General features: G+C 64.6%; 2 protein-coding genes across 4 annotated transcripts; one reads left to right on the top strand and one right to left on the bottom strand.

Moving 5' to 3' along the window:
• Positions 1–7070, top strand: LAT2 (linker for activation of T cells family member 2). 3 transcript variants are annotated; one of them, XM_012935773.2, is made up of 12 exons: positions 1–67; positions 1598–1706; positions 1865–1904; positions 3685–3728; positions 4692–4752; positions 4881–4918; positions 5002–5037; positions 5111–5141; positions 5418–5473; positions 5714–5950; positions 6141–6238; positions 6572–7070. In XM_012935773.2, the coding sequence occupies exons 2-11, from the start codon at positions 1616–1618 to the stop codon at positions 6221–6223; spliced, it is 717 nt and encodes a 238-aa protein (XP_012791227.1). In that variant the 5' UTR covers positions 1–67; positions 1598–1615; the 3' UTR covers positions 6224–6238; positions 6572–7070. The 3 variants fall into 3 exon arrangements, with proteins under 3 accessions (XP_012791227.1, XP_054993128.1, XP_054993129.1); XM_055137153.1 differs by having other exon boundaries at positions 6602–7070; XM_055137154.1 differs by lacking the exon at positions 5002–5037.
• Positions 7071–8664: 1594 nt separating this feature from the next.
• On the bottom strand, positions 8665–15587 carry RFC2 (replication factor C subunit 2). Its single transcript, XM_055137152.1, has 11 exons — positions 15424–15587; positions 13321–13390; positions 12261–12302; positions 12064–12170; positions 11824–11925; positions 11447–11547; positions 10621–10778; positions 10476–10541; positions 10279–10359; positions 9548–9661; positions 8665–8842 (listed from the first exon to the last, which is right to left on the bottom strand). The coding sequence occupies exons 1-11, from the start codon at positions 15528–15530 to the stop codon at positions 8732–8734; spliced, it is 1059 nt and encodes a 352-aa protein (XP_054993127.1). The 5' UTR covers positions 15531–15587; the 3' UTR covers positions 8665–8731.
• Positions 15588–21785: the final 6198 nt, after the last annotated feature.

The raw sequence follows: 21785 nt of genomic DNA on the forward strand, positions 1-21785 counted from the left end.
CCGTGCCGAGCAGCCCCGCAGGTGCGAGGGTCAGGATGGGGCCGCAGTGAGGGACCCCGGCTCTCAGGTAAGCTCTCCCAGGCCCCGAGCCTGGCCCGCGAGGGGGCCCCACCCCAGCCTGTGGCCCCCATTTCTGTGAAGCCTCCAGGGGCCCCGTCCTGACCAGACACGGGAGGGTGTTGCCCCTCTGCACCCCTGCAGCCCCCCACCTGCCTCTGCGGGAGCCCCTGTGCTTGGGAAGCAGGAGGGGCTGCAGAGAGGGGACCGAGTGGCCCCCGGGCCCTGCCGGGTGCAGCTCACGGCTCGCACAAACCCAGAACGGCCGCGGAGACTGATGCTTCCCCTCCACGGTCAGGCTGCAGCCGGGGGGCCCGGACAGAAGGGGTGAGGCGGGGCGGGTGGCCTGGACAGGAAGGGGCCCTGCCGGGCGGCGGGGCAGAGGCGCTGCTGGTGGGGCCGAGCGGGGGAGCACAGGCCCAGCCCCACGGGGACGAAGTTTCTCCGGGTTCTAGAAGCATCTTTGGGGAACGGGCAGGAGCGCGGCAAGGGGCACCAGGCCTGACCATGCCACCTGGGCCCCTCCCGGGACACCCTTTGTTCCCTCCCCTCGGGAGAGGGGCCACGTCACGGCCTGGGGCCCCGGAGGCTTGGGGACTCGCAGGGCCGTCGTGGCCTTGTCGTCCCTTCCTCGTCGTCTTTGCCACGGGGCCGTGGAGACTTGGGGGGTCTCAGTCTGAGCAGGGTGGGGGGCTCTGGCCCCAAGCCCATCCCCCACCCCCTCACCTTCCCCAGTGTGGACAGGAGGAGCCCCCAGGGCGCCCAGCAGCCCCTCAGAGACCCTCGTTCCCTCGCCCTCCATGACGGCCACAGTCTCGAGCGTCCCCAGGCGGCACTGTCCCGGGCGGGTGGTCCCGTCCAGTGGCCTGGACTCCTCTCCCGGCGCCACCCCCCACCTCTGCACAGGACACCCCGCTCCCTCAGGCACACCGCCTCCAGGGAGCCTTCCCTGACCGTCCTCCCCCCTCACCCCTGTACCCAAGTCAGAAGGAATCTGGGACGCAAGCATTGGAGGAGGGAAACCCCACCCAGCACCCCCAGAATGGAGCAGAGAACCCCAGAGACTGTGGGGGGCTGCCTGAGCCTCCAAGCTGGGGGAGGGGGAGAAGCTGGCCCCCCAGGAAGGGAGGGCAATGCGTCAGGCGGAGTCAGGGGGCTCCAGGAGCAGACCTGGGGCAGCCGTGGGGTCTCCCGCCTCAGTCACCCCCGCTGGGTCGGGGTGGGGAAGTGTGCAGCCCCTGGCCGGGATTCCAGAACCTTCCAGTGCTCCTCAATGTGACACTGGTTTAGGGGCTGGAGCAATAGCACAGCGGGTAGGGTATTTGCCTTGCACACAGCCAACTTGGGTTCGAATCCCAGCATCCCATGTGGTCCCCTGAGCACCGCCAGGAGTAATTCCTGAGTGCAGAGCCAGGAGTAACCCCTGTGCATTGCCGGGTGTGACCAAAAAGAAAAAAAAAAAAGTGACGCTGGTGCTGGGGATGGGGGGCGGGGGGCTGGGCCGGGGAGGCTGACGGGCGCCCACCTCGCGGCCTTGCAGGGCCGGGGCCGCGTGAACATGGACGTGGCGGCCGAGCTGCTGGGCCTGGGAGCGGCGTTGCTGGTGCTGGGGGCCACGGCTGGCCTGTGCGTGCAGTGCTCCCGCCGGGGTAAGGGGCCACCAGCGGGGAGGGGCGGCTCTCAGGGCGGGGGTGGGGGGCGGGGGGCTTCCCGAGGCTCCTGTATGCCAAGCCCTAGGGCTTCCGGGCCAGGCGACTGGGCCTGAGTCCAGCCCTCGGGGACGCCACTAACCCAGCCTGTTCCGCAGGGGGGAAGAGGCCGGGGAAAACCCTGGAGCAGAATAGCCTGTGAGTGTCCGAGTCGGGACCCGGGGGCTCCCCCCTCCCAGGCTCACGCGGGCAGGGAGGGAGGGGTGGGGGGGCTCCTGGGAGCACCAGCAGGGGCTTGCACTGCCCCCAGGGGCCCCGGGCCGGGTGGGGGGGCTTGCTATGAGGGCACGCAGCGTCCCGACAGTGCTGGCAGGGCTCTGGGGTCCCCGGGGGCCGGGGGGGCTTGACAGAGGCAATGGTGGGGTTTGGGGAAGTCCAGGGAGGGGCACTCGAGAGCAGGGCTGTGGCGGGAGGCTTTTGGCGCGGGCAGAGGGGGCAGCGCGGGCAGAGGGGGCAGCTCGGGCAGAGGGGGCCGGGGGCCGGGGGCTGTGGGGGCTGGCCGAGGCGGCGTCCAGAGCGGCTGGCCCGGGAAGTCGTGGTCGGGCCGTGGAGCGTGACGGGGCTGGTCGTGCCCGCTACCTCCCGGCGGCCATAGGGCCCTCGAGTGATGCTATAAATACCCCACGGCCCCGGGACAAGTTCCCCAGCCCCCGCAGGGGCAGGAGGGAGACTGGGCAGTGCACACGCCCACCGGCCCGGTTCCCTCCACAGCTGAGCCCGCCCTGAGATGCGGACAGGATGCCCAGGGTGGGGGTGAGGGGGCAGCCAGCAGAACTTTCCCGGGGTGAGGGGCCGCCCGCCCGCACCCTGTCCAGGCCTCGGGAATCCCACCCGCCCGCCCGCCCCTGCCACACCTGCCCGGGCTGAGGATCAGGCTCTGCCAGGGGCCCCGCTGCTGGGGGGGGGGCAGCTCGAGGGGGGGTCGGTGAGGCAGGGGTGTGGGGGGCTGGGTTCTCCCCCCTCGCCGGCCTGCAGGGTGGGGCCCTGTGCACCGCCTCTGGCAGCCCTGCCTTCAGGACCCACTTCCTGCAGCAGGTCACCTTGATTCCCGGGCCCCAGGGGTGCTGACCGGCCTGGCCGGGCACCCACTCGGGCTGCGGGCGGGCCTGAGAGTGTCGGGATGGGCTCACCTCCTCTCCCCGTGGCGGGGGCTCCCAGCCCTAGCACAGCACCAGCCCTCGCCTCTGCATCCCAGGCAGAGAAGAGCGGAGGGAGATGGAAAGACAGGGTGCAGCCCTAGTGTGTCACGGGCCAGTGTGTCTTAGGCACCGAGGCACCAGGGAGCCTGGGAGGTGGGGTCCTGACCCCAGAGACAGCCCAGGGGTCCCGGTCTCAGCAGGGAAGGGGCGTGACTGGTGTGTTCAAGCGCCCCATGGGAGGTGCATGCTCGCTCGTGCTCTCTCTCCCTCTCTCCCTCCCCCTCTCCCTCCCTCTCCCTCCCTCTCCCTCCCTCTCTCCCTCCCCCCCTCTCTCTCCCTCCCTCTCTCCCTCCCCCTCTCTCTCCCTCCCTCTCTCCCTCCCCCTCTCCCTCCCTCTCTCCCTCCCCCTCTCCCTCCCCCTCTCCCCTGCCCCTCTCTCTCTGTTTCTCTGTGTCTCTCTCTCTGTCTCTCTCTCTTTCTCTCTCTGTGTCTCTCTCATAGTGTCTCTCTCTCTTTCTCTCTCTGTCTCTTTCTCTCTCTCTCTGTGTCTCTCTCTCTCTGTCTCTCTCACGGTGTCTCTCTCTCTCTCTCTCTCTCTGTGTCTCTCTCTTTCTCTCTCTCTCTGTCTCTCTCTGTCTCTCTCTTTCTCTCTCTCCCCCACCCTCTCTCCTGCCTAAACCCTGGGCGGCTGTCAGCAGAGGGTGTGTATGGGGCTCTCCCCTCGCCCCCATCCCTCCGTGCCCCCGCCCTGCCCCCAGTGCCCCTCTGCTCCCTTGCAGCCCCGAGGACCAGCAGAGCTTTATGGTGTCTCGCACCTACTCCGGTGAGTCCTGAGTGGACAGGGGACCCCGCCAACCTCCACCCCCCCGGGGGCACCGCACCCCTTTGGTTTACAATGCCACAAAGAGGGCCAGGCCCGAGCGATGCCCAGCGAGTGAGACTCTCGCCCGTGGGACCCCAGCTCTGCCCGTGGGTCCCTGAGCCCCCAGAGCCACCCCTGAGCAGAGCCGGGAGAGCCCCTTCCTCGGCGGGTGTGAACACACACCCCCGCACGCAAATATTAATAGCATGGAGGAGGGCAAGGAAACAAATAAAAACTCTGGTGCGGGAGCAGCAGGACAGTGGGAGGGCGTCTGCCAAGGGCACTCAGTCCCCAGCACCCCACAGGGCCCCCGAACCCGCCAGGATCCCCGAGTGCAGGGGTGAGCCCTGGGTCCTGCGAGGTTAATGCCGAGATAAAGCACAAGCCCGGCGGGAGGTGCTGGGCGGGCGCAGACGCTCACGGGCCACGGCGGGACCCAGGCGTCACGCGAGCCCCCGGCCCTGCTGAGTCACCCCTGAGCACTGCCAGGGGAGCCTGGGAAGCCCAGAGAAAGACGGAGACCCCGAGACTCAGCCCCCGAGACTGAGACCCCGAGACTGAGACCCCTGACTCAGCCCCCAAGACTGAGACCCCGAGACTGAGACCCCGAGACTGAGACCCCGAGACTGAGACCCCGGGACTGAGACCCCTGACTCAGCCCCTGAGACAGACCCTGAGACTCAGCCCCTGAGACTCAGCCCCCGAGACTGAGACCCCGGGACTGAGACCCCGAGACTGAGACCCCGAGACTGAGACCCCAGGACTGAGACCCCTGACTCAGCCCCCAAGACTGAGACCCCGAGGCTGAGACCCCGAGGCTGAGACCCCTGACTCAGCCCGAGGCGAGGCGGGCCAGAGGTGGACCCTGGGGTGAGGGGTGGGGGCGTGTGCAGCCAGCCAGGAACAGCCCCGCCTCCTCTGCAGTGATCACGCAGGCCTGCCCAGGGCCCTTGATGGACTCGAACCCTGAGGCGAAGTCAGCCAGGTAGGCGGCGGCCCCTGGGGTCCTTCTCCCCACACCCCCCAGAGCTCTGAGGAGCTGTGGGGTTGCCCCCCTCCCGGGCCCCCCTGCCTTGGACCCTGCCCGAACCCCCCTCCTCGCCTGCCCTGCAGGAAGGACAAGCTGCTGCTCTTCTCCCCAGCCGCGGAGGGTGAGTGGGGGGTGCGGCGTGGGGGGCCCTGGGTGTGGCCACGCCCTGCCATGGGAGCCATGGGCCTGGCCTCCCTCTTGCAGAGCCCGCGTGCGCCCGGTACCAGAACTTCAGCAAAGGTAGGTGGGCCCAGGGGCAGGGGTGTAGCGTGGAGGGGGCTGCCCCCAGCCTCACAAGTGCCGCCTCCTACAGGAAGCCGCCTGGGTTCAGACACCACCTACATGTGAGTCACCCCCCGGCGTCCCAGCATGGCCCTGGTCCCCTCCCTCAGACACAGGCCGTGACCTTGGGGGCCCTCTGGGGGGGTGGGGCCCTTAAAGGGGAGTCTTTGCACCCCCCCAAAGACACGCTCCATGGCCCTCTTCTGCTTCAGAGGGGCGAGGGCTTGAGTCCCGTCAGGGGCCAGGCTGCCACCCCGCTTTCCCGGGGCTCCAGGGTGGGGAGGGGCCCCGGGAGCAGCCCGCCTCACTGCCCGCCCCCACGTGCCCCTTCTCTGCAGAGACCCCATCCCCGCGCACTGCTACAGCTGGGGACGCTTCCCGGAGTCCCCCAGAGGTGAGGCGGCGGGGGCGGGTGGGCGCCCTCGGGACTGACAGCGGGACCCCGAGCACCGAGGCTGCAGGGTTGGGGGCAGCGCGAGCCGGAGGCCCCTGTGGAAGGTGGGCAGGCGTGTTCCTCGCACCCCGGCCTGGTCCCGGCGCCTCCCCTGGTCAGGGGGGCCCCCTGCCCCTCCCCCGCGGGCCCTGGGGTATCCGGGGGTCTGGGGGGCCGTGCCCAGGACTCTGTACCCCGCAGGGGATGACGATGCCGCCTCCTACGAGAACGTGCTCATCTGCAGGCAGGACCCCGACTCCGGTGAGGCCGCTGCAGGCCCACCTACTGCGCCTTGTCCGGGGGGGCCCTCCTCCCCCCCCTCCCCGTGGGGGCTGCCGGCCCCTCCCAGCGCGGCCGTGTGTGCGGGTGACGAGGGCTCCGAGGATTACCAGAACTCAGAGTCCATCCAGCGCTGGCGCCGGTCCAGGGGGCGCGTGGGTAGGTGGCGGGAGCAGCCCGGGCAGGGCCTCGGGTGGGGGGTGTCTGTCCCGGACCCGCAGAGTCCGGGGGGCGGGGGGGCGCTGGGTCTCACCAAGGGTGACCCCCGAGTGACCCCGGAGCGCCGGGGCAGAGTCAGGGCCGGGGCCGGGGGTTCGCCCCCCCCACCTCCCGGCACCCCTGCCCGCAGAGCCGGCCCCGAGGGAGGACGAGGACGAGGACGAGGAGCCCGATTACGTGAACAGGGACGCGGTGTCCACAGAGGAGGCCTGAGGGGGCCGTGAGCAGGTACGGGCTGGCCCAGGACCCCCTAACGCCACCAGGCCTGGATGGGCAGCCCGTGGGCGTGGGCTCGGCCCCTCCCCGATGGCCTCAGGAGGTGACGGGGGGGGGGAAGGGGGCACGTCCAGCAGGGGCCCCGGGGTCACAGCAAGGGACAGTTCCAGGCCCCCAGGGGGCAGCTGCTGGGGGCACCGGGAGGCACAGGGGCTCCCCAGGAGGGGACAGAGGGGGGCTGTGGGCACCCAGGGCCCGGCCAGTGCGGGACACCAGGGCGTGTGGGGAGGAGGGTCCCTGGTGCGGAGCCCAGCCTTGCCCCCGTGACAGCCTGACTCTGCGCAGGGACATGTGACGACCACGCCCTCCGACCAGGGACATGTGACAACCACGCCCTCCGACCAGGCTCCTGTGACGGCCCCCAGCCCCCGCGGGAACATCGTGGGCGTCGGGCTCTCTGGCTTTGGACCTGGCTCCGGTCACGCGTGCTGGTCACGTGGCTCACAGGGAGTGCATCCTTCTCGCGGGCCACACAGGGCTGCTTTCCCGCCAGCACTCCATCCCCGGTCGGCCCTCCCCCGAGGGTGCCGGGGCCACACGGGGGCCCGCCCGCCCTGAGCAGGGCCAGGGGGAGTGCGAAGGGGCCTCCTGAGTCGGTCACAGCCAGGGACGGCAGTGCGGCCTCCAGGGGCCCGAGACGCAGCCCGGCAGGCAGCGGCCGTGCAGTGGTGCCCGCGACCCTGGCTGGCCCCTCGCAGGGCGCCCCGCGCAGGGCCAGGACCAGGCACGGCGTCCAGCCCGCCCCTCCCCACCAAGGAAAGCCTTTTAGCTGAACTTGTCAATAAAACCCCGTGGTCTCAGAGAAGCCCCCGTGTCTGCTGCCAGTGCTCCGGAAAAAGGGGTGACAGGAACCGGGGAGAGGTGCAGGCAGGGGGAGGGCTGGGCGGCTCAGCGGGGGATGCAGGCCTCGCCCCAGATCCTCACCACAGGAAACCTGAGCAACCCACCCTAGGCAGCAGGCAGGAGACCCCCCACCCCCAAGCCCAGGCGTCACCGAGCTGGGGGGAGGAAGTGGGCCCCTCGCACAGAAGGCCACACTGCCCGCTGAGCCACACCCTGGCCCAGGTCCCCGCCCTTTCATTTTGTTGTCTCTGGGCCACACCTGGCGATGCTCAGGGGTTACTCCGGGCTCTGTGCTCAGGAATCACGCCGGGCGGTGCTGGGGACCGAACCCGGCTGAGCCATGGGCGAGACACGCGCCTTACCCACCCGAGACTATCACGCTGGCGTCTCCTTCCCTTCCCCTAAAGGGCCGTTTCCGGGCCCTCAGCTGCTGGTGCTCAGGGCCCACTCCTGGCACTGCTCGGGGGACCCTGGGGGAAGCCGAGGATGGAGCCTGCACTGGTGTGTGCCGGGCAGATCCCTCCCGCCGTGCCATGGCTCTGGCCCCTTAGAGCTCTGGCTCCTGGGTCATGCCGGGTGAGGCCCCTGGACGCCTCCAGGCCCGGGGTCAGTGCTCGGCAGGGCTGGGGCTCCTGTGTGCGACCTCAAGCCGGCTCCACCCCCCCCCCTTCCTCTCCGGAAGGCAGTTTTAGGAGCGAGCGGTGGGACGACTTCGGGAAGGACAGCTCAGGGCCGGGGGGCTGCTCGGCGGTGAAGCACTAGCCAATCTGGGCTTGACCCCTGGCATCCCATGGAGGCCCTCAAGCAGCCAGGAGTAAGCCCCGAGCACCAGTTGGGGTGGCCCCAAAAACAAACAAAAAAGATGAGGCATGCATTTTCTGCAACATTCTAGTTTTGGTGTTTTGGGTTTTTTTTTTTTGCTTTTTGGGTCACACCCGGCGATGTACAGGGGTTACTCCTGGCTCTGCACTCAGGAATTACTCCTGGCGGTGCTCAGGAGACCATATGGGATGCTGGGAATTGAACCCGGGTTGACCGCATGCAAGGCAAACGCCCTACCCGCTGTGCTATCTCTCCAGCCCCGGTTTCTGGTGTTTTTTGGTTTTGATTTAACTGGCGGTGCTCCTGGCTCTGCACCCAGGGATCACTCCTTCGGACCTCAGGGGACCATGAGTGCGTGGGTGGGTGGGGACGGAACCCGTTCGGCCGCGTGCAAGGCGAGTGCCCTCCCTGCTGTCCCCCCACGGTTCTATTTTTATGCACAGTGCCGTTTCCTGATTTAAGAAAATGAAGAAGTACCGTGTGCAGAGAGACGGCTTACAGAGGAATCTAGAATTCACCGGGGAATTTTCGCGCGAGCTGCAGGCGGGCACTGCCCTGCATGGGCACCCCCACCCCGGCGCTGGCCCCGCCCACAGGATGCTCAGGGGGCAACATGGGGTCCAGGTCAGCCGCGTGCGGGGAAAGCACCCTCCCCGTGGACTGCAGCCCCGGGCCCTGGGCAGGGCGCAAGGAAGTGCAGTGCTGCCAACACGCCGAGTGAACACAGGTTTATTGGCTCACGTGCCACGGCCTCCAGCCAGGCCGCCTCGGGAGCCCACGCTAGCTGGCCACGGGGGCCATGGTCCTCTGGCACAGCCGGGCCAGCAGCCCCACCATCTGCAGCAGCGAGTTCACGCCTTCTGTGATCTTCATGTGCGTGTACCCGATTTCCTAGGAAACAAGCCAGGGGTCCGATGAGCTCGTTGCAGTGAGAGCTGACTCCCTAAGCTCAGTGCTCAGGATCACCCTTGGTGGGCTCGAGCCCTGGGTCAGCTGTATACCAGCACTGCGCCCTATATGCTGTACTCTCCTGCCCGGGAATTATATTTTTATGTGAATTAACGATGCTGGAGAATGGACTCCACGCAATGGGACAGCACAGAGAGGTCGGCCGGGGCTTGACCCTTGAGCGCAGCCAGGAGCCAGCCCTGAGCGCTGCAGTGTGGCCCCAAAACAACAGAATGTAACGAGTGATGGGCTGGTTTGGTTTGGGATGCTCAGAAATTACCCCTGGCAGCGGTAACTTCTCAGGGGACCATATGGGATGCCGGGGATCGAACCCAAGTCTGCCATGCGCAAGCAAACATTCTACAGGCTATATTACTCTTTGGTCCATAATGTGCTGTTTCCTGACTCTTGTCAAAAAGCTATTTTAACTAGTTCAATTTCTCTTTAAAGTACGTCATTTCGGGGGCCCAGAGGGATCTGTGGGTGAAGTGCTTGTCTTGGGCGTCTTTCCGCGTCGGGGCAGTTCCGGGGATGTGACCCTGGCCACAGCCACGCCAAGGCCCAGCCCCCCCAGGCAGAGCCATTCCGCCCTGCTGAGGTCTCCCCCCTAGGGGGTTTTGGTCTGTAACGTCTGGGGGTCAGGCCCACCTTGATGAACTCCAGTTTCAGGTACTCGGCCATCTGGAAGGTCTTGCACACGCGGAAGATGTTGCCGATGACGTCCTCCGGGGAGTAGCCCAGGTGCCACAGGTGTGCCAGGATCTGAGGGGACCCACGGGCACGCGCAGTGCTGGGACCAAGGGTATCTCTGCCCCTGGCAGCCTCCTGACAAGGAGCAGCTGCGCCTGTATCCCTGAGGCTTCTCTGGGCCGTGCATCTGGGGCTCTGCCTCAGTCTCCCCACTGCATGTAACCATGCCGGCAGGGACAGCTGCGCCCACCCGAGGGGCACTCATGCCACCACCACCCAGGTGACACTTGTGAGATTCTCCCCCCGCCCCTCCCCGCCATCTCCGAATCTACTCTGGGTCGGGGTCAGGCTGAAACCTGCTGGCCCCGGGACACCCGGCACCAGACACTCGGCGGAGGGGCGTCTGCCGGAGGGAGGGAGCAGAGGCCTGGCCCGAGCGCGTCAGGATCCGCTATTCACGTATTACTGGGTTCTGAGATACCCCCAACAGTGCTCAGGGGCCACATGGGGCGCCGGGGATCCAACCAGGGTCGGCCACACGCCAGGCAAGCGCCCCTGATGTCACCATCATCACTTGCTGTGGCGACTGTAGGCGCTGCTCCCTGCCAGCTGCCCACTCTCAGCCCACGCGGCTGCTGGGGGCTGGCCCGGCCCCGGGGCTCCCCGCGAGGGCTGGCGGGGGCGCCCACCTTGTAGGCCTCGTCGATGTCGGCGTTCACGCAGTGCTGCAGCATCTCCTTCACCAGCAGCGGGTGGGGCTCGTCGCAGACCTGCGCCCAGACGGGGAAGACCGTGAGGGGCCAGAGCAGGCGGACCCTGGAGCCCCCCCACCCCACCACAGCAGAGGGGCATGGGGCCAGCCCCCCCCAACCCCCCACCCCCGGACCTTGAACACGTTCTCACTGTTGATGTAGCCGAAGCCCGAGAAGGTCGACTGCAGGTTGTTCAGGGCCTGTGGGGGAGGCGGGCGCGGGCTGAGCCCCCCTGCCCCGCGCCCACCCCCCCCACCGCCCGGGGCCGGCCGGGCGCACCTGCCGCATGTCCCCCTGCGCTGTGAAGACGATGGCCTCCAGGCCGTCATCCGTGTGCGGCACCCGCTCCAGCTCGATGACCCGCAGCAGCCGGGCCAGGACCTGCGCGTCCGTCAGCTTGGAGTAGCGCAGCACGGCGCAGCGCGACTGGATGGGCTCTGCGGGGCGGGCGGGGCAGGGGTGAGGCCTGCGGGCTGGGGACCCCCCTCTGGCCCCGCAAGCACTGATTCCGGGGGCAGCCAGGCCCTGGGAGGGCGCCAGCCTGGCACCCCACGGGGACCCACACGCCCCAGGAGTGACTCCTGAGCGTCCAGCCAGGAGCAAGCCCCGAGCACTGCTGGGGAGAGGCGAGGGCGCGTGGGGAGGCCCGGAGCCGGGTGGGCCTCGGGCCCCGTCCAGAGCACCCCAGGGGCAGTGCCCGCTCCCGGCCCAGGGGGCCCAGACAGGAAGGGGAAGAAAGACCAGCTGGTGCTGGGCCAGGGAAACAGCTCTGGACGCTGGGCACAGCCACATGCAGGCGGCCACGGCCAGGGCCTCGCGGTCCCCAGCACTGCCACGGGGTCTCATGGGCGCACGGGGCTGCGACAGGGCAGGCTCCAGACAGACCTGGCCCTCCAGCCCAGTTCTTCCATTTGCTGTGTGACCCTGGCCCACCCACACGACCTCTCTGAGCTCCCATTTTCCATCTGAGGCAGAGCTGACCCGACTTCCACAGAGAATTCCAGAAAAATAAACAAAAATGCCGATCACACACGCTCCTGGCCTACGGGCGTCGGTGGGAAGGCCCCGCCTGGACACGGATGGGCTCCGGGGCGCCGAGCCTCACCTATGATCTTGTCTGAGGCGTTGCAGGCGAGTGCGAAGCGTGTGGTCTTGGAGTAGATCTCCATGGTCCTCCTCAGGGCCTGCTGGGCGCCGTCCGTCATGCTGGGCACACAGGGGTGGGCAGGGGCTGGGGCTTGGGCTGACGTCGGCCTCACTCGCCCCCCAGCACTGCCGGGCCCAGAATCCCACAGCATTTCCCACGCCCAGCACACGGATCCCCAAGGAGGGGGACGCCTGGCCGCTGAGTGGCCACGTGTGGTCGGGAGAGACCAGGACTGCCGCCACGTGGCGCCACAGCGGTGTGTGAGAGCGAGAGAGCACATGTGTCAGCCCGTGCATGCGTGTGCGTGTGCACGTGTGTGCGGGGCGCGGCCTCACCTGTCGGCCTCGTCCAGGATGATGATCTTGTGCCGCCCTTTGGGGAGAGTGACCTTCTGCTGAGCGAACATCTTGATTTTATTCCTCACCACGTCGATGCCCCTGAAACAGTGAGTCCCCGTCACCGTCCCCGGCTCCCAGGCCCGGCGGTGCTCGGGGCTTCCTGGCTCTGCACGCAGGGGTCACTCCCGGCGGGACGGGGGGCGCTGTCGGGTTCGGGGGGCCTGGCCCAAGCCCCACCTGTCGTTGGACGCGTTGAGCTCCAGGACCGCGTCCTTCAGCGCAGGGCCCAGCAGGGCGCGCGCCAGGCACAGGATGCTGGTGGTCTTGCCGGTGCCTGGGGGGCCCTGGAAGAGAGCGCGGCAAGTGCTCCCGAGTCCGTCCCCCGTCCACCACCTCCCCGCCAGCCCGAACCCAGGCCACGGCCCAGCACATACCGCGATGATGATGTTGGGCACGTTCCCTTCCCGCGCGAAGACCTGGGGAGGAACAAACGGACCAACTGGTTCCTCTGGCCTCCCCGGGCGGGGTGGGGCCTGGGCCACACCTGGTGTGCTGGGGGCTCCTCCTCAGCTCTGTGCTCAGCAGAGACCCCCAGCAGAGCCCAGGGACTACATGTGCGACAGCAAGACGCAAAGCAAGTGTCTTCAGCGGGTCCCAGCTCTCTCTTTTGCTTTGGGGCCACACCTGGCAGTGCTCGGAGGTTACTGCTGGCCCTGGCTCAGGAACGACTCCTGGAGTGCTTGGGGGACCAAACGGGGTGCCAGGGGTGGGACCTGGGTCAGTCGGGTGCAAGGCAAACGCCCTGTCCCATCTGCACTTCCCCCGAGTCCAGCTGTCCAGCTGACTCCCCTCTCCCTGGCCCTGGGTCCAGCTGACTCCCCTCTCCCTGGCCCTGGGTCCAGCTGACTCCCCTCTCCCTGGCCCTCAGTCCAGCTGACTCCCCTCTCCCTAGCCCTGGGTCCAGCTGACTCCCCTCTCCCTGGCCCTCAGTCCAGCTGACTCCCCTCTCCCTGGCCCTGGGTCCAGCTGACTCCCCTCTCCCAGGGCCCCCGGCCCAGCTGACCCCACCTGCTCCGCCCTGGGGCCACCAGTGGAAAGGCCGACAGCCCACAGCGGCTGTGCTTCCTGTCGACCTCACGGCTGGGGCCCGGACCACCAGGCCACCAGCTGTAAACAGCTTTGACCTTTCAGAGAGCTGTGTAAAGGACAACGGTGGGCAGACAGCAGTGTCGTACGCTCCGAAGAGCACAGAGGGTGTCAGTGGTCCCTCACGCCCTCCAGATTCACGGCTGGGCTTCCTCCAAAGCCACCGGGGACCTCACAGAAGATCATCTCTTGAGGGCCAGAGCGACAGTACAACAGGGCGGAGTTTGGCTTGCACGTGGCTGACCTGAGTTCGATTCCCAGTACCCTAGAGGGTGCCCTGAGTCCAGGAGTAAGGCCCTGAGCATGAGCGGGTGCGGCCCCCAAACCAAAGCAAATAAAATCACTCACCTCCAGCCTGCTGACAGTGTCTTCGTTCCCAACCACCTCGTTCAGCTGCACGGGCCTGTACTTTTCAACCCTATGGTAAGGAAACGCAGAGTCCTGTGTTAACACAAAGCCTTTCTGTTGTTTTTCGGGCCCAGCAATGCTAAGCTTACCCAGTGATGCTCTGTGCTCAGGGATCACTCCTGGTGGTACTCGGGACCCTAGTGGACGCCAGAAACTGCGCCCAGGCGGGCTGCGCTCCAGGTAAACGCCCTCCCCACCATGCCATCACTGCAGCACCAACTGTGGCTAATCTCACGGTGCCCGACGGGCCACCCTGACCGGGCTGTCAGAAGCTGATGTTCCGTTCAAGAAAAATTCAGCAACAATTCCGGGTGTGGAGTTCAAGGAGGCGCCCGAGTGCCATTTGGAGAGTGACGGGCATGTGAGGTCACGGGGGCGGCAGAGCTGGACCGGAAGGCTGAGGACGAGGGGGATGAGGAAGAGGAGGGGAGCAGCTGGTTCTTGGGGAATTGTCAGGAGTTACTGATTCGAATTTTCTTTCAAAATGTGAAAATAAATACAAGATTCTGGAGAGTCTTCTATTTGAAGATGGACACAGGATTCAGTGTAAGAATGAATGGGGGGCTGGAGCGATAGCACAGAGGGGTAGGGCGTTTGCCCTGCACGCGGCCGACCCGGGTTCGATTCCCAGCATCCCCGAGCACTGCCAGGAGTAAAGGAGTAATTCCTGAGTGCAGAGCCGGGAGTAAGCCCTGAGCATCACCAGGTGCAACCCAAAAAGCAAAAAAAAAAAAAAAAAAAAAAAGAATGAATGGGCATCTTTGGTGCCTTGTAAGCTCTTTTGCCGGCCTTGATCCAGAGACTGAGAAGCAAATCTCGAAAGGGATCTACAAAGGGCAGGACTCTCCCGGATCCCACACAAGGCTGTAGTCCTGAGCAACAGCAACCTAGAGGGGGGTGGGTGACCAAGATGGGGAGCCAGCGGCCACCGGCCACCTGGGCTCCCCTGCACCCCTAGATGCCAGTGGATCTCTGCCGGAAGCAGAGACGGGAGGACAGGGACAAGGCGCACGTTCTAGGGCGAGGGGCTGCTTGCTCCTGCTTGAGGAACGGGGACGGCAGGTCCTCGCTCCGAAGGGTCTCGGGCTTGAACAGAATGAGACCTGGGCTGGGCAGCTAGGGCAGGGCGAGAATCTGCCTGGAGAGCACCAGGGAGTGTCAGGGGCAGAAGCTGGAGCTGGACTCTGGAGAAAGTGCTCTCCTCCTCCCGGCTCCAGTCTGGAGCCTGGCACAGCTCCCCCACACCCCATCAAGCAACCATGGGGTGGGGTGGGGGTGGGCGCAGGGCCCTAATCAGCTCACCAGGGAGGGCACCGCCACTACACTGTCATTGCACTTGCTTATTTCCCACGCATCCAGTGTTGCGCGGGGAACATAGATGGCAAGTCGCCAACGTAACCCTGGTCGGGCTTGCTTTAGGGGTCACGCCCAGTGCTACTCGGGGGCTCCTGGTGCTGGGACTGACGGTGGCTGCACGCAATGCCCGTGCTTCGGTCCTCTGAGCTGCTGCCAGGCCCTGTGAACGTGTCAACGTCAACTTTCCAGCAGCCGCACTTAAAAAAGGTCTAAGGGGTGCGGAGTTGCGGGGGGGGGGGGGGGGTGCGGGCCAGGGGCGGGCGCGTGTCTCCTACTGGCCGACCGGGCTCGACCCGCAGCACTCCACGAGCACTGCCGGGATGTCTGAGCACGGGGCCAGGAGTAAGCCCGGGCACTGCCGGGTGTGGCCCGCAAACGAAACAAAGAAACAAAAACAACCCACCAGGAGGGGCGGGGAGAGGCGCAGGGGGCGCACGGGGTGCCCAGCATGCCTGCGGCCCACCCGCCAGGACCAGCGCCCCGCAGGGGTGACCCCCGAGCGCCGCAACCCAGCAGGGGCCCGGCGGTCCGGGAGGGGCAAGCGCCGCGCTCGGTCCCGCTCGGACGCCCCCCGCCACCAGGGTCCGGCCCGGGGGGCTCCGCGCAGCCCCGGGAACGAGCTCCCGCACCCGCGCTCTCCCAGCACGCGGCCCGGGCCGCCCCCCCGGGTCCAGCTCGGGCCCTCACCACGGCAGCTCGTAGTGGCCGGCGCCGCCGGAGGTGTTGCTGGGGGCAGGTCCGGGGTCCGGGGACCCGCGCGCGGGCGCGCCACCAACCCCCTCGGACGCCTCCATCCTCCGCCGCCGCTTCCCGCCGCGCGAGGCCCCGCCCCGTGACGCAATCGCGCAGGCCCCGCCCCGCGACGCAGCCGCGCGGGCCCCGCCCCCGCCGCGAGGGACGCCGGGAGCGGGCCGAAGCCCCGGGGGCCCGCCCCTTCTGCGCCTGCGCGCGGGGCCTGGCCGCGAGGCGCGCTGGTTGCTAGGGGCAGCGGTTGCTAGGGGCGACCGGGCGTCCGGGCTGGGGGCGGGGGCGGGGAGGGAGCGGACCCGAGCGCTCGAGTCCTTAGCTGGGGCGCTGGGGCACTGGGCGGGGAGCTTTCCTCTCCCCGGTTTCGCCCCGGCGCGGCGGGAGCTGGGGCCCTGGGGTGCATCGCCCCCGCGCTCGGCCTCGGCCCCGCCCGGCCCCGCCCGGCCCCGGTGGCCGGACGACGGTCAGTGACCCCGAATGCCCCCGGCGCTGCGCTGGGGGTCGCGCCCGTTTTGCAGAGGTGGAGCCGGGGCCCCTCCCGGTCCGCGGTGGCTCGGTCGAGCACACGCGGGGACCGGGTTCCCCAGTGGTTTGGGACGTTCTCCCGAGATGGATTTACCGTCGTGGAACTAAGCCTCCCCACCCCCCCGGGGCCCTCAGGTCCTTGGAAATGAATTATTGATCATAATGACAAGCCGGAGGAACGACCGTCACTTGCTCTGCCCTGACCGTGCGCCAGACCTGAGGTGGAGGCTCATTACTCGTCTCACAGACAAAAGCAGCAGCTTTAGAATGATTTTATAATGTGTCCGTTACCATGTAGGGCCCAGTGGTGGGCCAGGCTTCCCTGGCACCGTGGTGTCAGAGCAACCTGTATAACATCTCTCCCCCCAAGCCCCACTGGTTTCCCCATCAGCACTTCTTTCCCGTCCTAGCAGTGACCCTCGGGACCAATCATCTGTATTGCAGGGGGTGCCCCTGAGCCCTGAGCCCTGAACCCCCCCCACCCCGTGCTAAAGGTCTCTTACTACACCTAACCACGTTGCATCGTAAATTTGGAATAAAAATGGACTGACTTTGGGTCTCAGAGAGCTAGCACAAGAGACGGCTCTTACCCAGCATGGGCCAAGCCCATGTAAATATCCTATCCCCATAATAATATGGCATTTTCTCGGGGGGGGGGGCAGAGAGACAGCACATCATTTAGGGTGCTTGCCTTGAACACAGTTAACCCAGATTTGACCCCATATGGTCTCTCAAGTTTCACCAGGAGAGATCCCCAAGTGCAGAGCCAGGGATAAGCCCTGAGCACCGCCGAGTGTGGCTCAAAAACCAAAATAATAATAATGGCAGGTCCGGGAGACAGACATGCCAGGTACTGGTCTTGCATGTGGCCATGGCGCCTGTAACTGTGGATCGAATCCTCGGTGCCACAGACAACTCCCCGAGCACTGCCAGGTCCACTCCTGAGCACAGAGTCAGGAATGCCCCGTAAGCAGCACCGGGTGGGAACCCAAAGCCAAAAGCAAACGAGGGGACTGAGAGAGCACAGAAGTAAGGCTCTCGCCTCACATGCAGCCAGCTGGTTAGACCCCCAACTCCATACGTGGACCTGGCATGCCAGGAGTGGCCCCGAGCACGGCGGGGGCGGTTCCCAAGCTCCAGGTTAGGTAGCTAACCCTGACTTGCACGGCGACCTGGGGAGAGAGTTCAAAGGTTGCTCTGTAGCTAGGAGCCCTGGGTCTGATCCCCGGCACCAGTGGGTATGCTGCTCCCCCGCTCCCCCACAAAATAACAAAACATCCCTGATTTTGACGTCTGCATTGGAGGTGAGAATAAGGACCCTGGGATTCTGGGCTCGCTTCCTTTTTTTTTTTTGGGTCACACCCGGCGATGCACAGGGGCTACTCCTGGCTCATGCACTCAGGAATTACTCCTGGCGGTGCTCAGGGGACCATATGGGATGCTGGGAATCGAACCCGGGTTGGCTGCATGCAAGGCAAACGCCCTACCCACTGTGCTATCGCTCCAGCCCCCGGGCTCGCTCCGTTTTCAAGTGGCCGTGATTCCAGGACAGTTGCGGTGTTTCCGTTCCATCAGCAGTGAGAATCGAACTGTATTACAGGAGGACTGGCTCCTCTGGACAATGTCGCTGAAATAAATATGGGCCCAAGCAACTATACATATAGGTTGGCCACCCAAGCACTCCTCAGGGGTCCAGGGGCCACTCCCAAGGATTGGGACCATTGGTGCCAGATGGTGACATAGTACTGCTCAAACCCCCGTGCTTGGCCATCAGGGGGCGCCGGGAGTGGTGCGCTCGTGTGGTGACAAGTTTGAACTCAGCCAGGCACGTGGCTTGTTTGTCTCTAACCACTGGGCAATTTTCCTGGACCCCAGAATCTATATGCTACCCTTTCTTTTGAGTTTTCTTCTTCCAGAAAACCCTGATCATTATAAAGTGGGGGGAGGATGGCACGGCTCATACTCTCTTTCTCCTTCTCTCTGTCTCTCTCTGTCTCTGTCTCTGTCTCTCTCTGTCTCTCTGTCTCTCTCTCTCTGTCTCTCTCTCTCTCTCTCTCTCTCTCTCTCTCTCTCTCTCTCTCTCTCTCTCTCTCTCTCTCTCTCTCTGTCTCTCTCTCTTTGTCTCTCTCTCTGGAGACCTTCAGGCTGGAGGGTCGAAGTCAAGACCCCCTTGGAGTATGCATGGCTGCAGCTTGAGGGATCAAACTCAGAGCCTCATGCTTGTCCTAGGCCCTGCCCGAGCCTCTGAGAACAGGCCGGGCCTTCAGTCAGGGTTCGCACTCCCGCCCAGAGCCTCCGGGCCAGTGCTTGGAGGCCCAGAACCCTTTGCAGGCGTTTTCCTGTATGTGCTCCTGGGGCACGTGGTACCTTCACCCTTCCTTCCTTCCTCCTTCCTCCCTTCCTCCCTCCCTCCCTCCGTCCTTCCTTCCTTCCTTCCTTCCTTCCTTCCTTCCTTCCTTCCTTCCTTCCTTCCTTCCTTTCTTCCTTCCTCCCTCCCTTCCTCCCTTCCTTCCTTTTCCTTCCTTCCTCCCTCCCTCCCACCCATTCCTCCCTCTCTCCCTTCCCCCAACCTTCCTTCCTCTCTCCCTCCTTCTCTTCCCTCCTCCTCTCTCCCTCCTTCCCTGCTTTCTATTTTTTGGTTTTTGGGCCACACCTGGCAGTGCTCAGGGCTCTGCTCTCAGGAATAATTCATGGCGGGGCTTAGGGGACCGTATACGATGCCAGGAATTAAACCCAGGGTCAGCTGCGTTGAAGACAGATGCCTTCCTCACTGTAACTATCACTCTAGTTACAAACTCATCTATATATTTTGTTTTTGAGTCTTTGTGTTTATTTTGGGGCCCCACCTGGCCGGTGCTCTAGGCTTACTCCTGGCTCTGCATTCAGGGGTCACTCCTGATGGGCTTGGGGGAGCTTACGTGGTCCTGGGGATGGAATGGGTCAGCCACAGGCAAAGCACGCACCCTGTCCACTCTGCTATCCCTCAGACACCCCATACGCCTGCTTCCACTTGGGGGGAGGGGCACCCCGGGGTGCTCAGGGATCACTCCCGGCAGACTCGGGGACCGTACGGGACACGGGGAACTGATAAGGGTCAGCCACAAGCAAGGCCAGCGCCCTCCCCCGTGCTGTTGCCCAGGCCTGCGCCCTGCTTTCCCGTGCCCTGTCCCCCTGCACAGCCCTGCGGTCCGTGTGCACGTGGCTCAGGCTCACAGGCACCTTTTCCATGTGTGAGCGCCGAGACAGGAACACGTGTCTCCTCGGCCGCATCAAGCCCGTGCCAGCTGGGCCGGAGTCTCCGGTGACTCAGATGCCCGAGCAGTTTGTTTCCACGAGGGCAGCGCTTCAAGTCTCCGTGCTCAGAGCCGCGTGGTGTTTGTACTATTTGGAAGAAAAGCGGCAGAGCTTGGCCCACTCCCTTCTGCTCCCCTCGAAGGCCCCGGAGCCGTCCCACACGTTTCAACAGTCACTTTTTCAAAATCACTCTTATTTCCCTAGAGGAGAACTTACAAACTTTTTTTGAAAATGTAAACTTGTCTTAAAATGGCTCTGTGGTTTCCCCATGGAATTTCCCCCCCATCAAGATTTATATATTCTACACACACGCTCAACACACACACACATGCTTGCACATACATGCACTCACACACACAACATGCACTCACACATGTACAACATGCACGCACACGCATGCACGCACATGCATGCACGTACATGCACACACATGCATACATACACACCTCCCATCACACAGACAGTTTAGAAATGAGACATGTGTAGTCGCTGCACACACCAGCAGCCAATTCCTTCCCCTTGGCTGCCACATGCACAGCCCCACCCGTGCCGGGCCCGTTGGTGTCCTTGGGCGCCGCCTTCCCTGCCGTGCTCGCAGCCCCGGGACGCCGGAGGAGGCAGTCTGTGGGTGTACTGCCTCGTCAGGACATTCCTCTGCTCTCATGAGAGCCGGCTGAGACTCTGGGGGCTGTGTCCACTGCATGCTGAGGCCGCCAGCCCCGGTCACTCGACTGGGCCACTCAGAGCCCATCTTGGGGGCCCTGGCACTGTTGGGGTTCAGGGCGGGCTTGGTGCTGCCTTTCTTCCCCAAACAGGCGTGGGGCCCCAGGAGCTGGGCATGCCTCAGCGGGGCTCCCTGACCTCCAGCAGCGGGAATAGGAAAAGAACAGGAGGGGGATAAAATGAAAAAGGACAAAACAAAAAAAAAGGCTTGGGCCAGAATGATAGTACAACAAGGAGGGCGTTTGCCTTGCACACGGGCGACCCGGGTTCGATCCTCTGAGCATCGCCAGAAGTAATTCCTGAGTGCAGAGCCAGGAGTACAGCCAGGTCTGACCCAAAAAAGAGAAAAAACAGGGGCACCGTTTGCCCGCACGTGGTGGTGTTCAAGGCAGCATGTGTAAGGCCAGGGGTCAAATGGGGCTGGCCACAGAGCCTGGCATGTGCCTGGCCCTCTGCACTGTCTCTGGCCCCTTGGGGGTGGCTGGGAGGAAGCGGGGGCGTGAACCTGAGGCTCCCTTTCCTCAGCCGTTCTTTGCTCCGGGTTATTAATTCAGCAGCTACAGGGACTGGACCCAGGACCTCGGAACATGCTGGCATAGTGTCTACGCTAAGCCCAACAAACTTTTTTTTTTCTTTTTGGGTCATACCCGGTGATGCACAGGGGTCACTCCTGGCTCATGCACTCAGGAATTACTCCTGGCGGTGCTCAGGGGACCATATGGGATGTTGGGAATCGAACCCGGGTCGGCCGCATGCAAGGCAAAGGCCCTCCCCGCTGTGCTATCGCTCCAGCCCCAAACTTCTTTTCTTTTCACTTGTCTTCTGGGCCACTCTTGGCAGTTCTAGAGGGTCTCCTGCCCCTTTTCTCAGGGGTCCTCCCAGCAGTGCTCAGGGACCGAACCCAGGCTTCCCCCATGCTTAAACTATCTTCTGCCTCCCAAATTCTTTTTTTTTTCTTTCTGGGTCACACCCGGCGATGCACAGGGGTTACTCCTGGTTATATACTCAGGAATTACTCCTGGCGGTGCTCAGGGGACCATATGGGATGCTGGGATTAGAACCCGGGTCGGCCGCGTGCAAGGCAAACGCCCTACCCGCTGTGCTATCGATCCAGCCCCCCAAATTCTTTTTGTTACTGTTGTTATTTAGCTTTTTGGGACACACACAGAAGTCCTCAGGGCTACTTCTGACTCTGTGCTCAGGAGTCAATCCTGGCAGTGCTCAGGGATCACTCCTAGCGGGGCTCAGGAAACCTGTGGTGCCGGGGTTCAGCCAGGGTCGGCAGCAAGCGAGCCAAGCGCCTTGGCCCCCATCCCAGCTCTCCGCCAGCTCCTGGGTACCAGCCCCCCCATTCAACAAGGGTCATAGGAAGAACTTTCTAGAGGTCCAGTCTTATCTCCATGCCAGCCTTGAGACCTTCGTGTTTGGGGGTGTGTAAAATATACAAACATGCGTGCACAGAAGGGGTCATGTGTGATGATGTGTTTGCAGGTTCTCGGGGCAGCTCTCTCTCTCTCTCTCTCTCTCTCTCTCTCTCTCTCTCTCTCGCTGCTCGCGTTTGGTGCTCTCGACCGGACTGAGATGGCTCCTCCTTGTGCTCTGCTTCTGTGTGTGCCGCTGTGCTCTCTTCTGTCTGTCTCACTATCTTTGTAGTCTCTCTTCTGGTCTCTTCCAGCCTCTCTCTGTCTCCATCGTCTCTCCTCTGGTCTCTTCTGATCTCTCTCTGCGGAGCCCTTCTCGCTCTCACTTCTGACTTTGAC

Source organism: Sorex araneus, chromosome 4, assembly GCF_027595985.1.
Source record: "Sorex araneus isolate mSorAra2 chromosome 4, mSorAra2.pri, whole genome shotgun sequence".
In the NCBI taxonomy this organism is placed as follows: domain Eukaryota; kingdom Metazoa; phylum Chordata; class Mammalia; order Eulipotyphla; family Soricidae; genus Sorex; species Sorex araneus.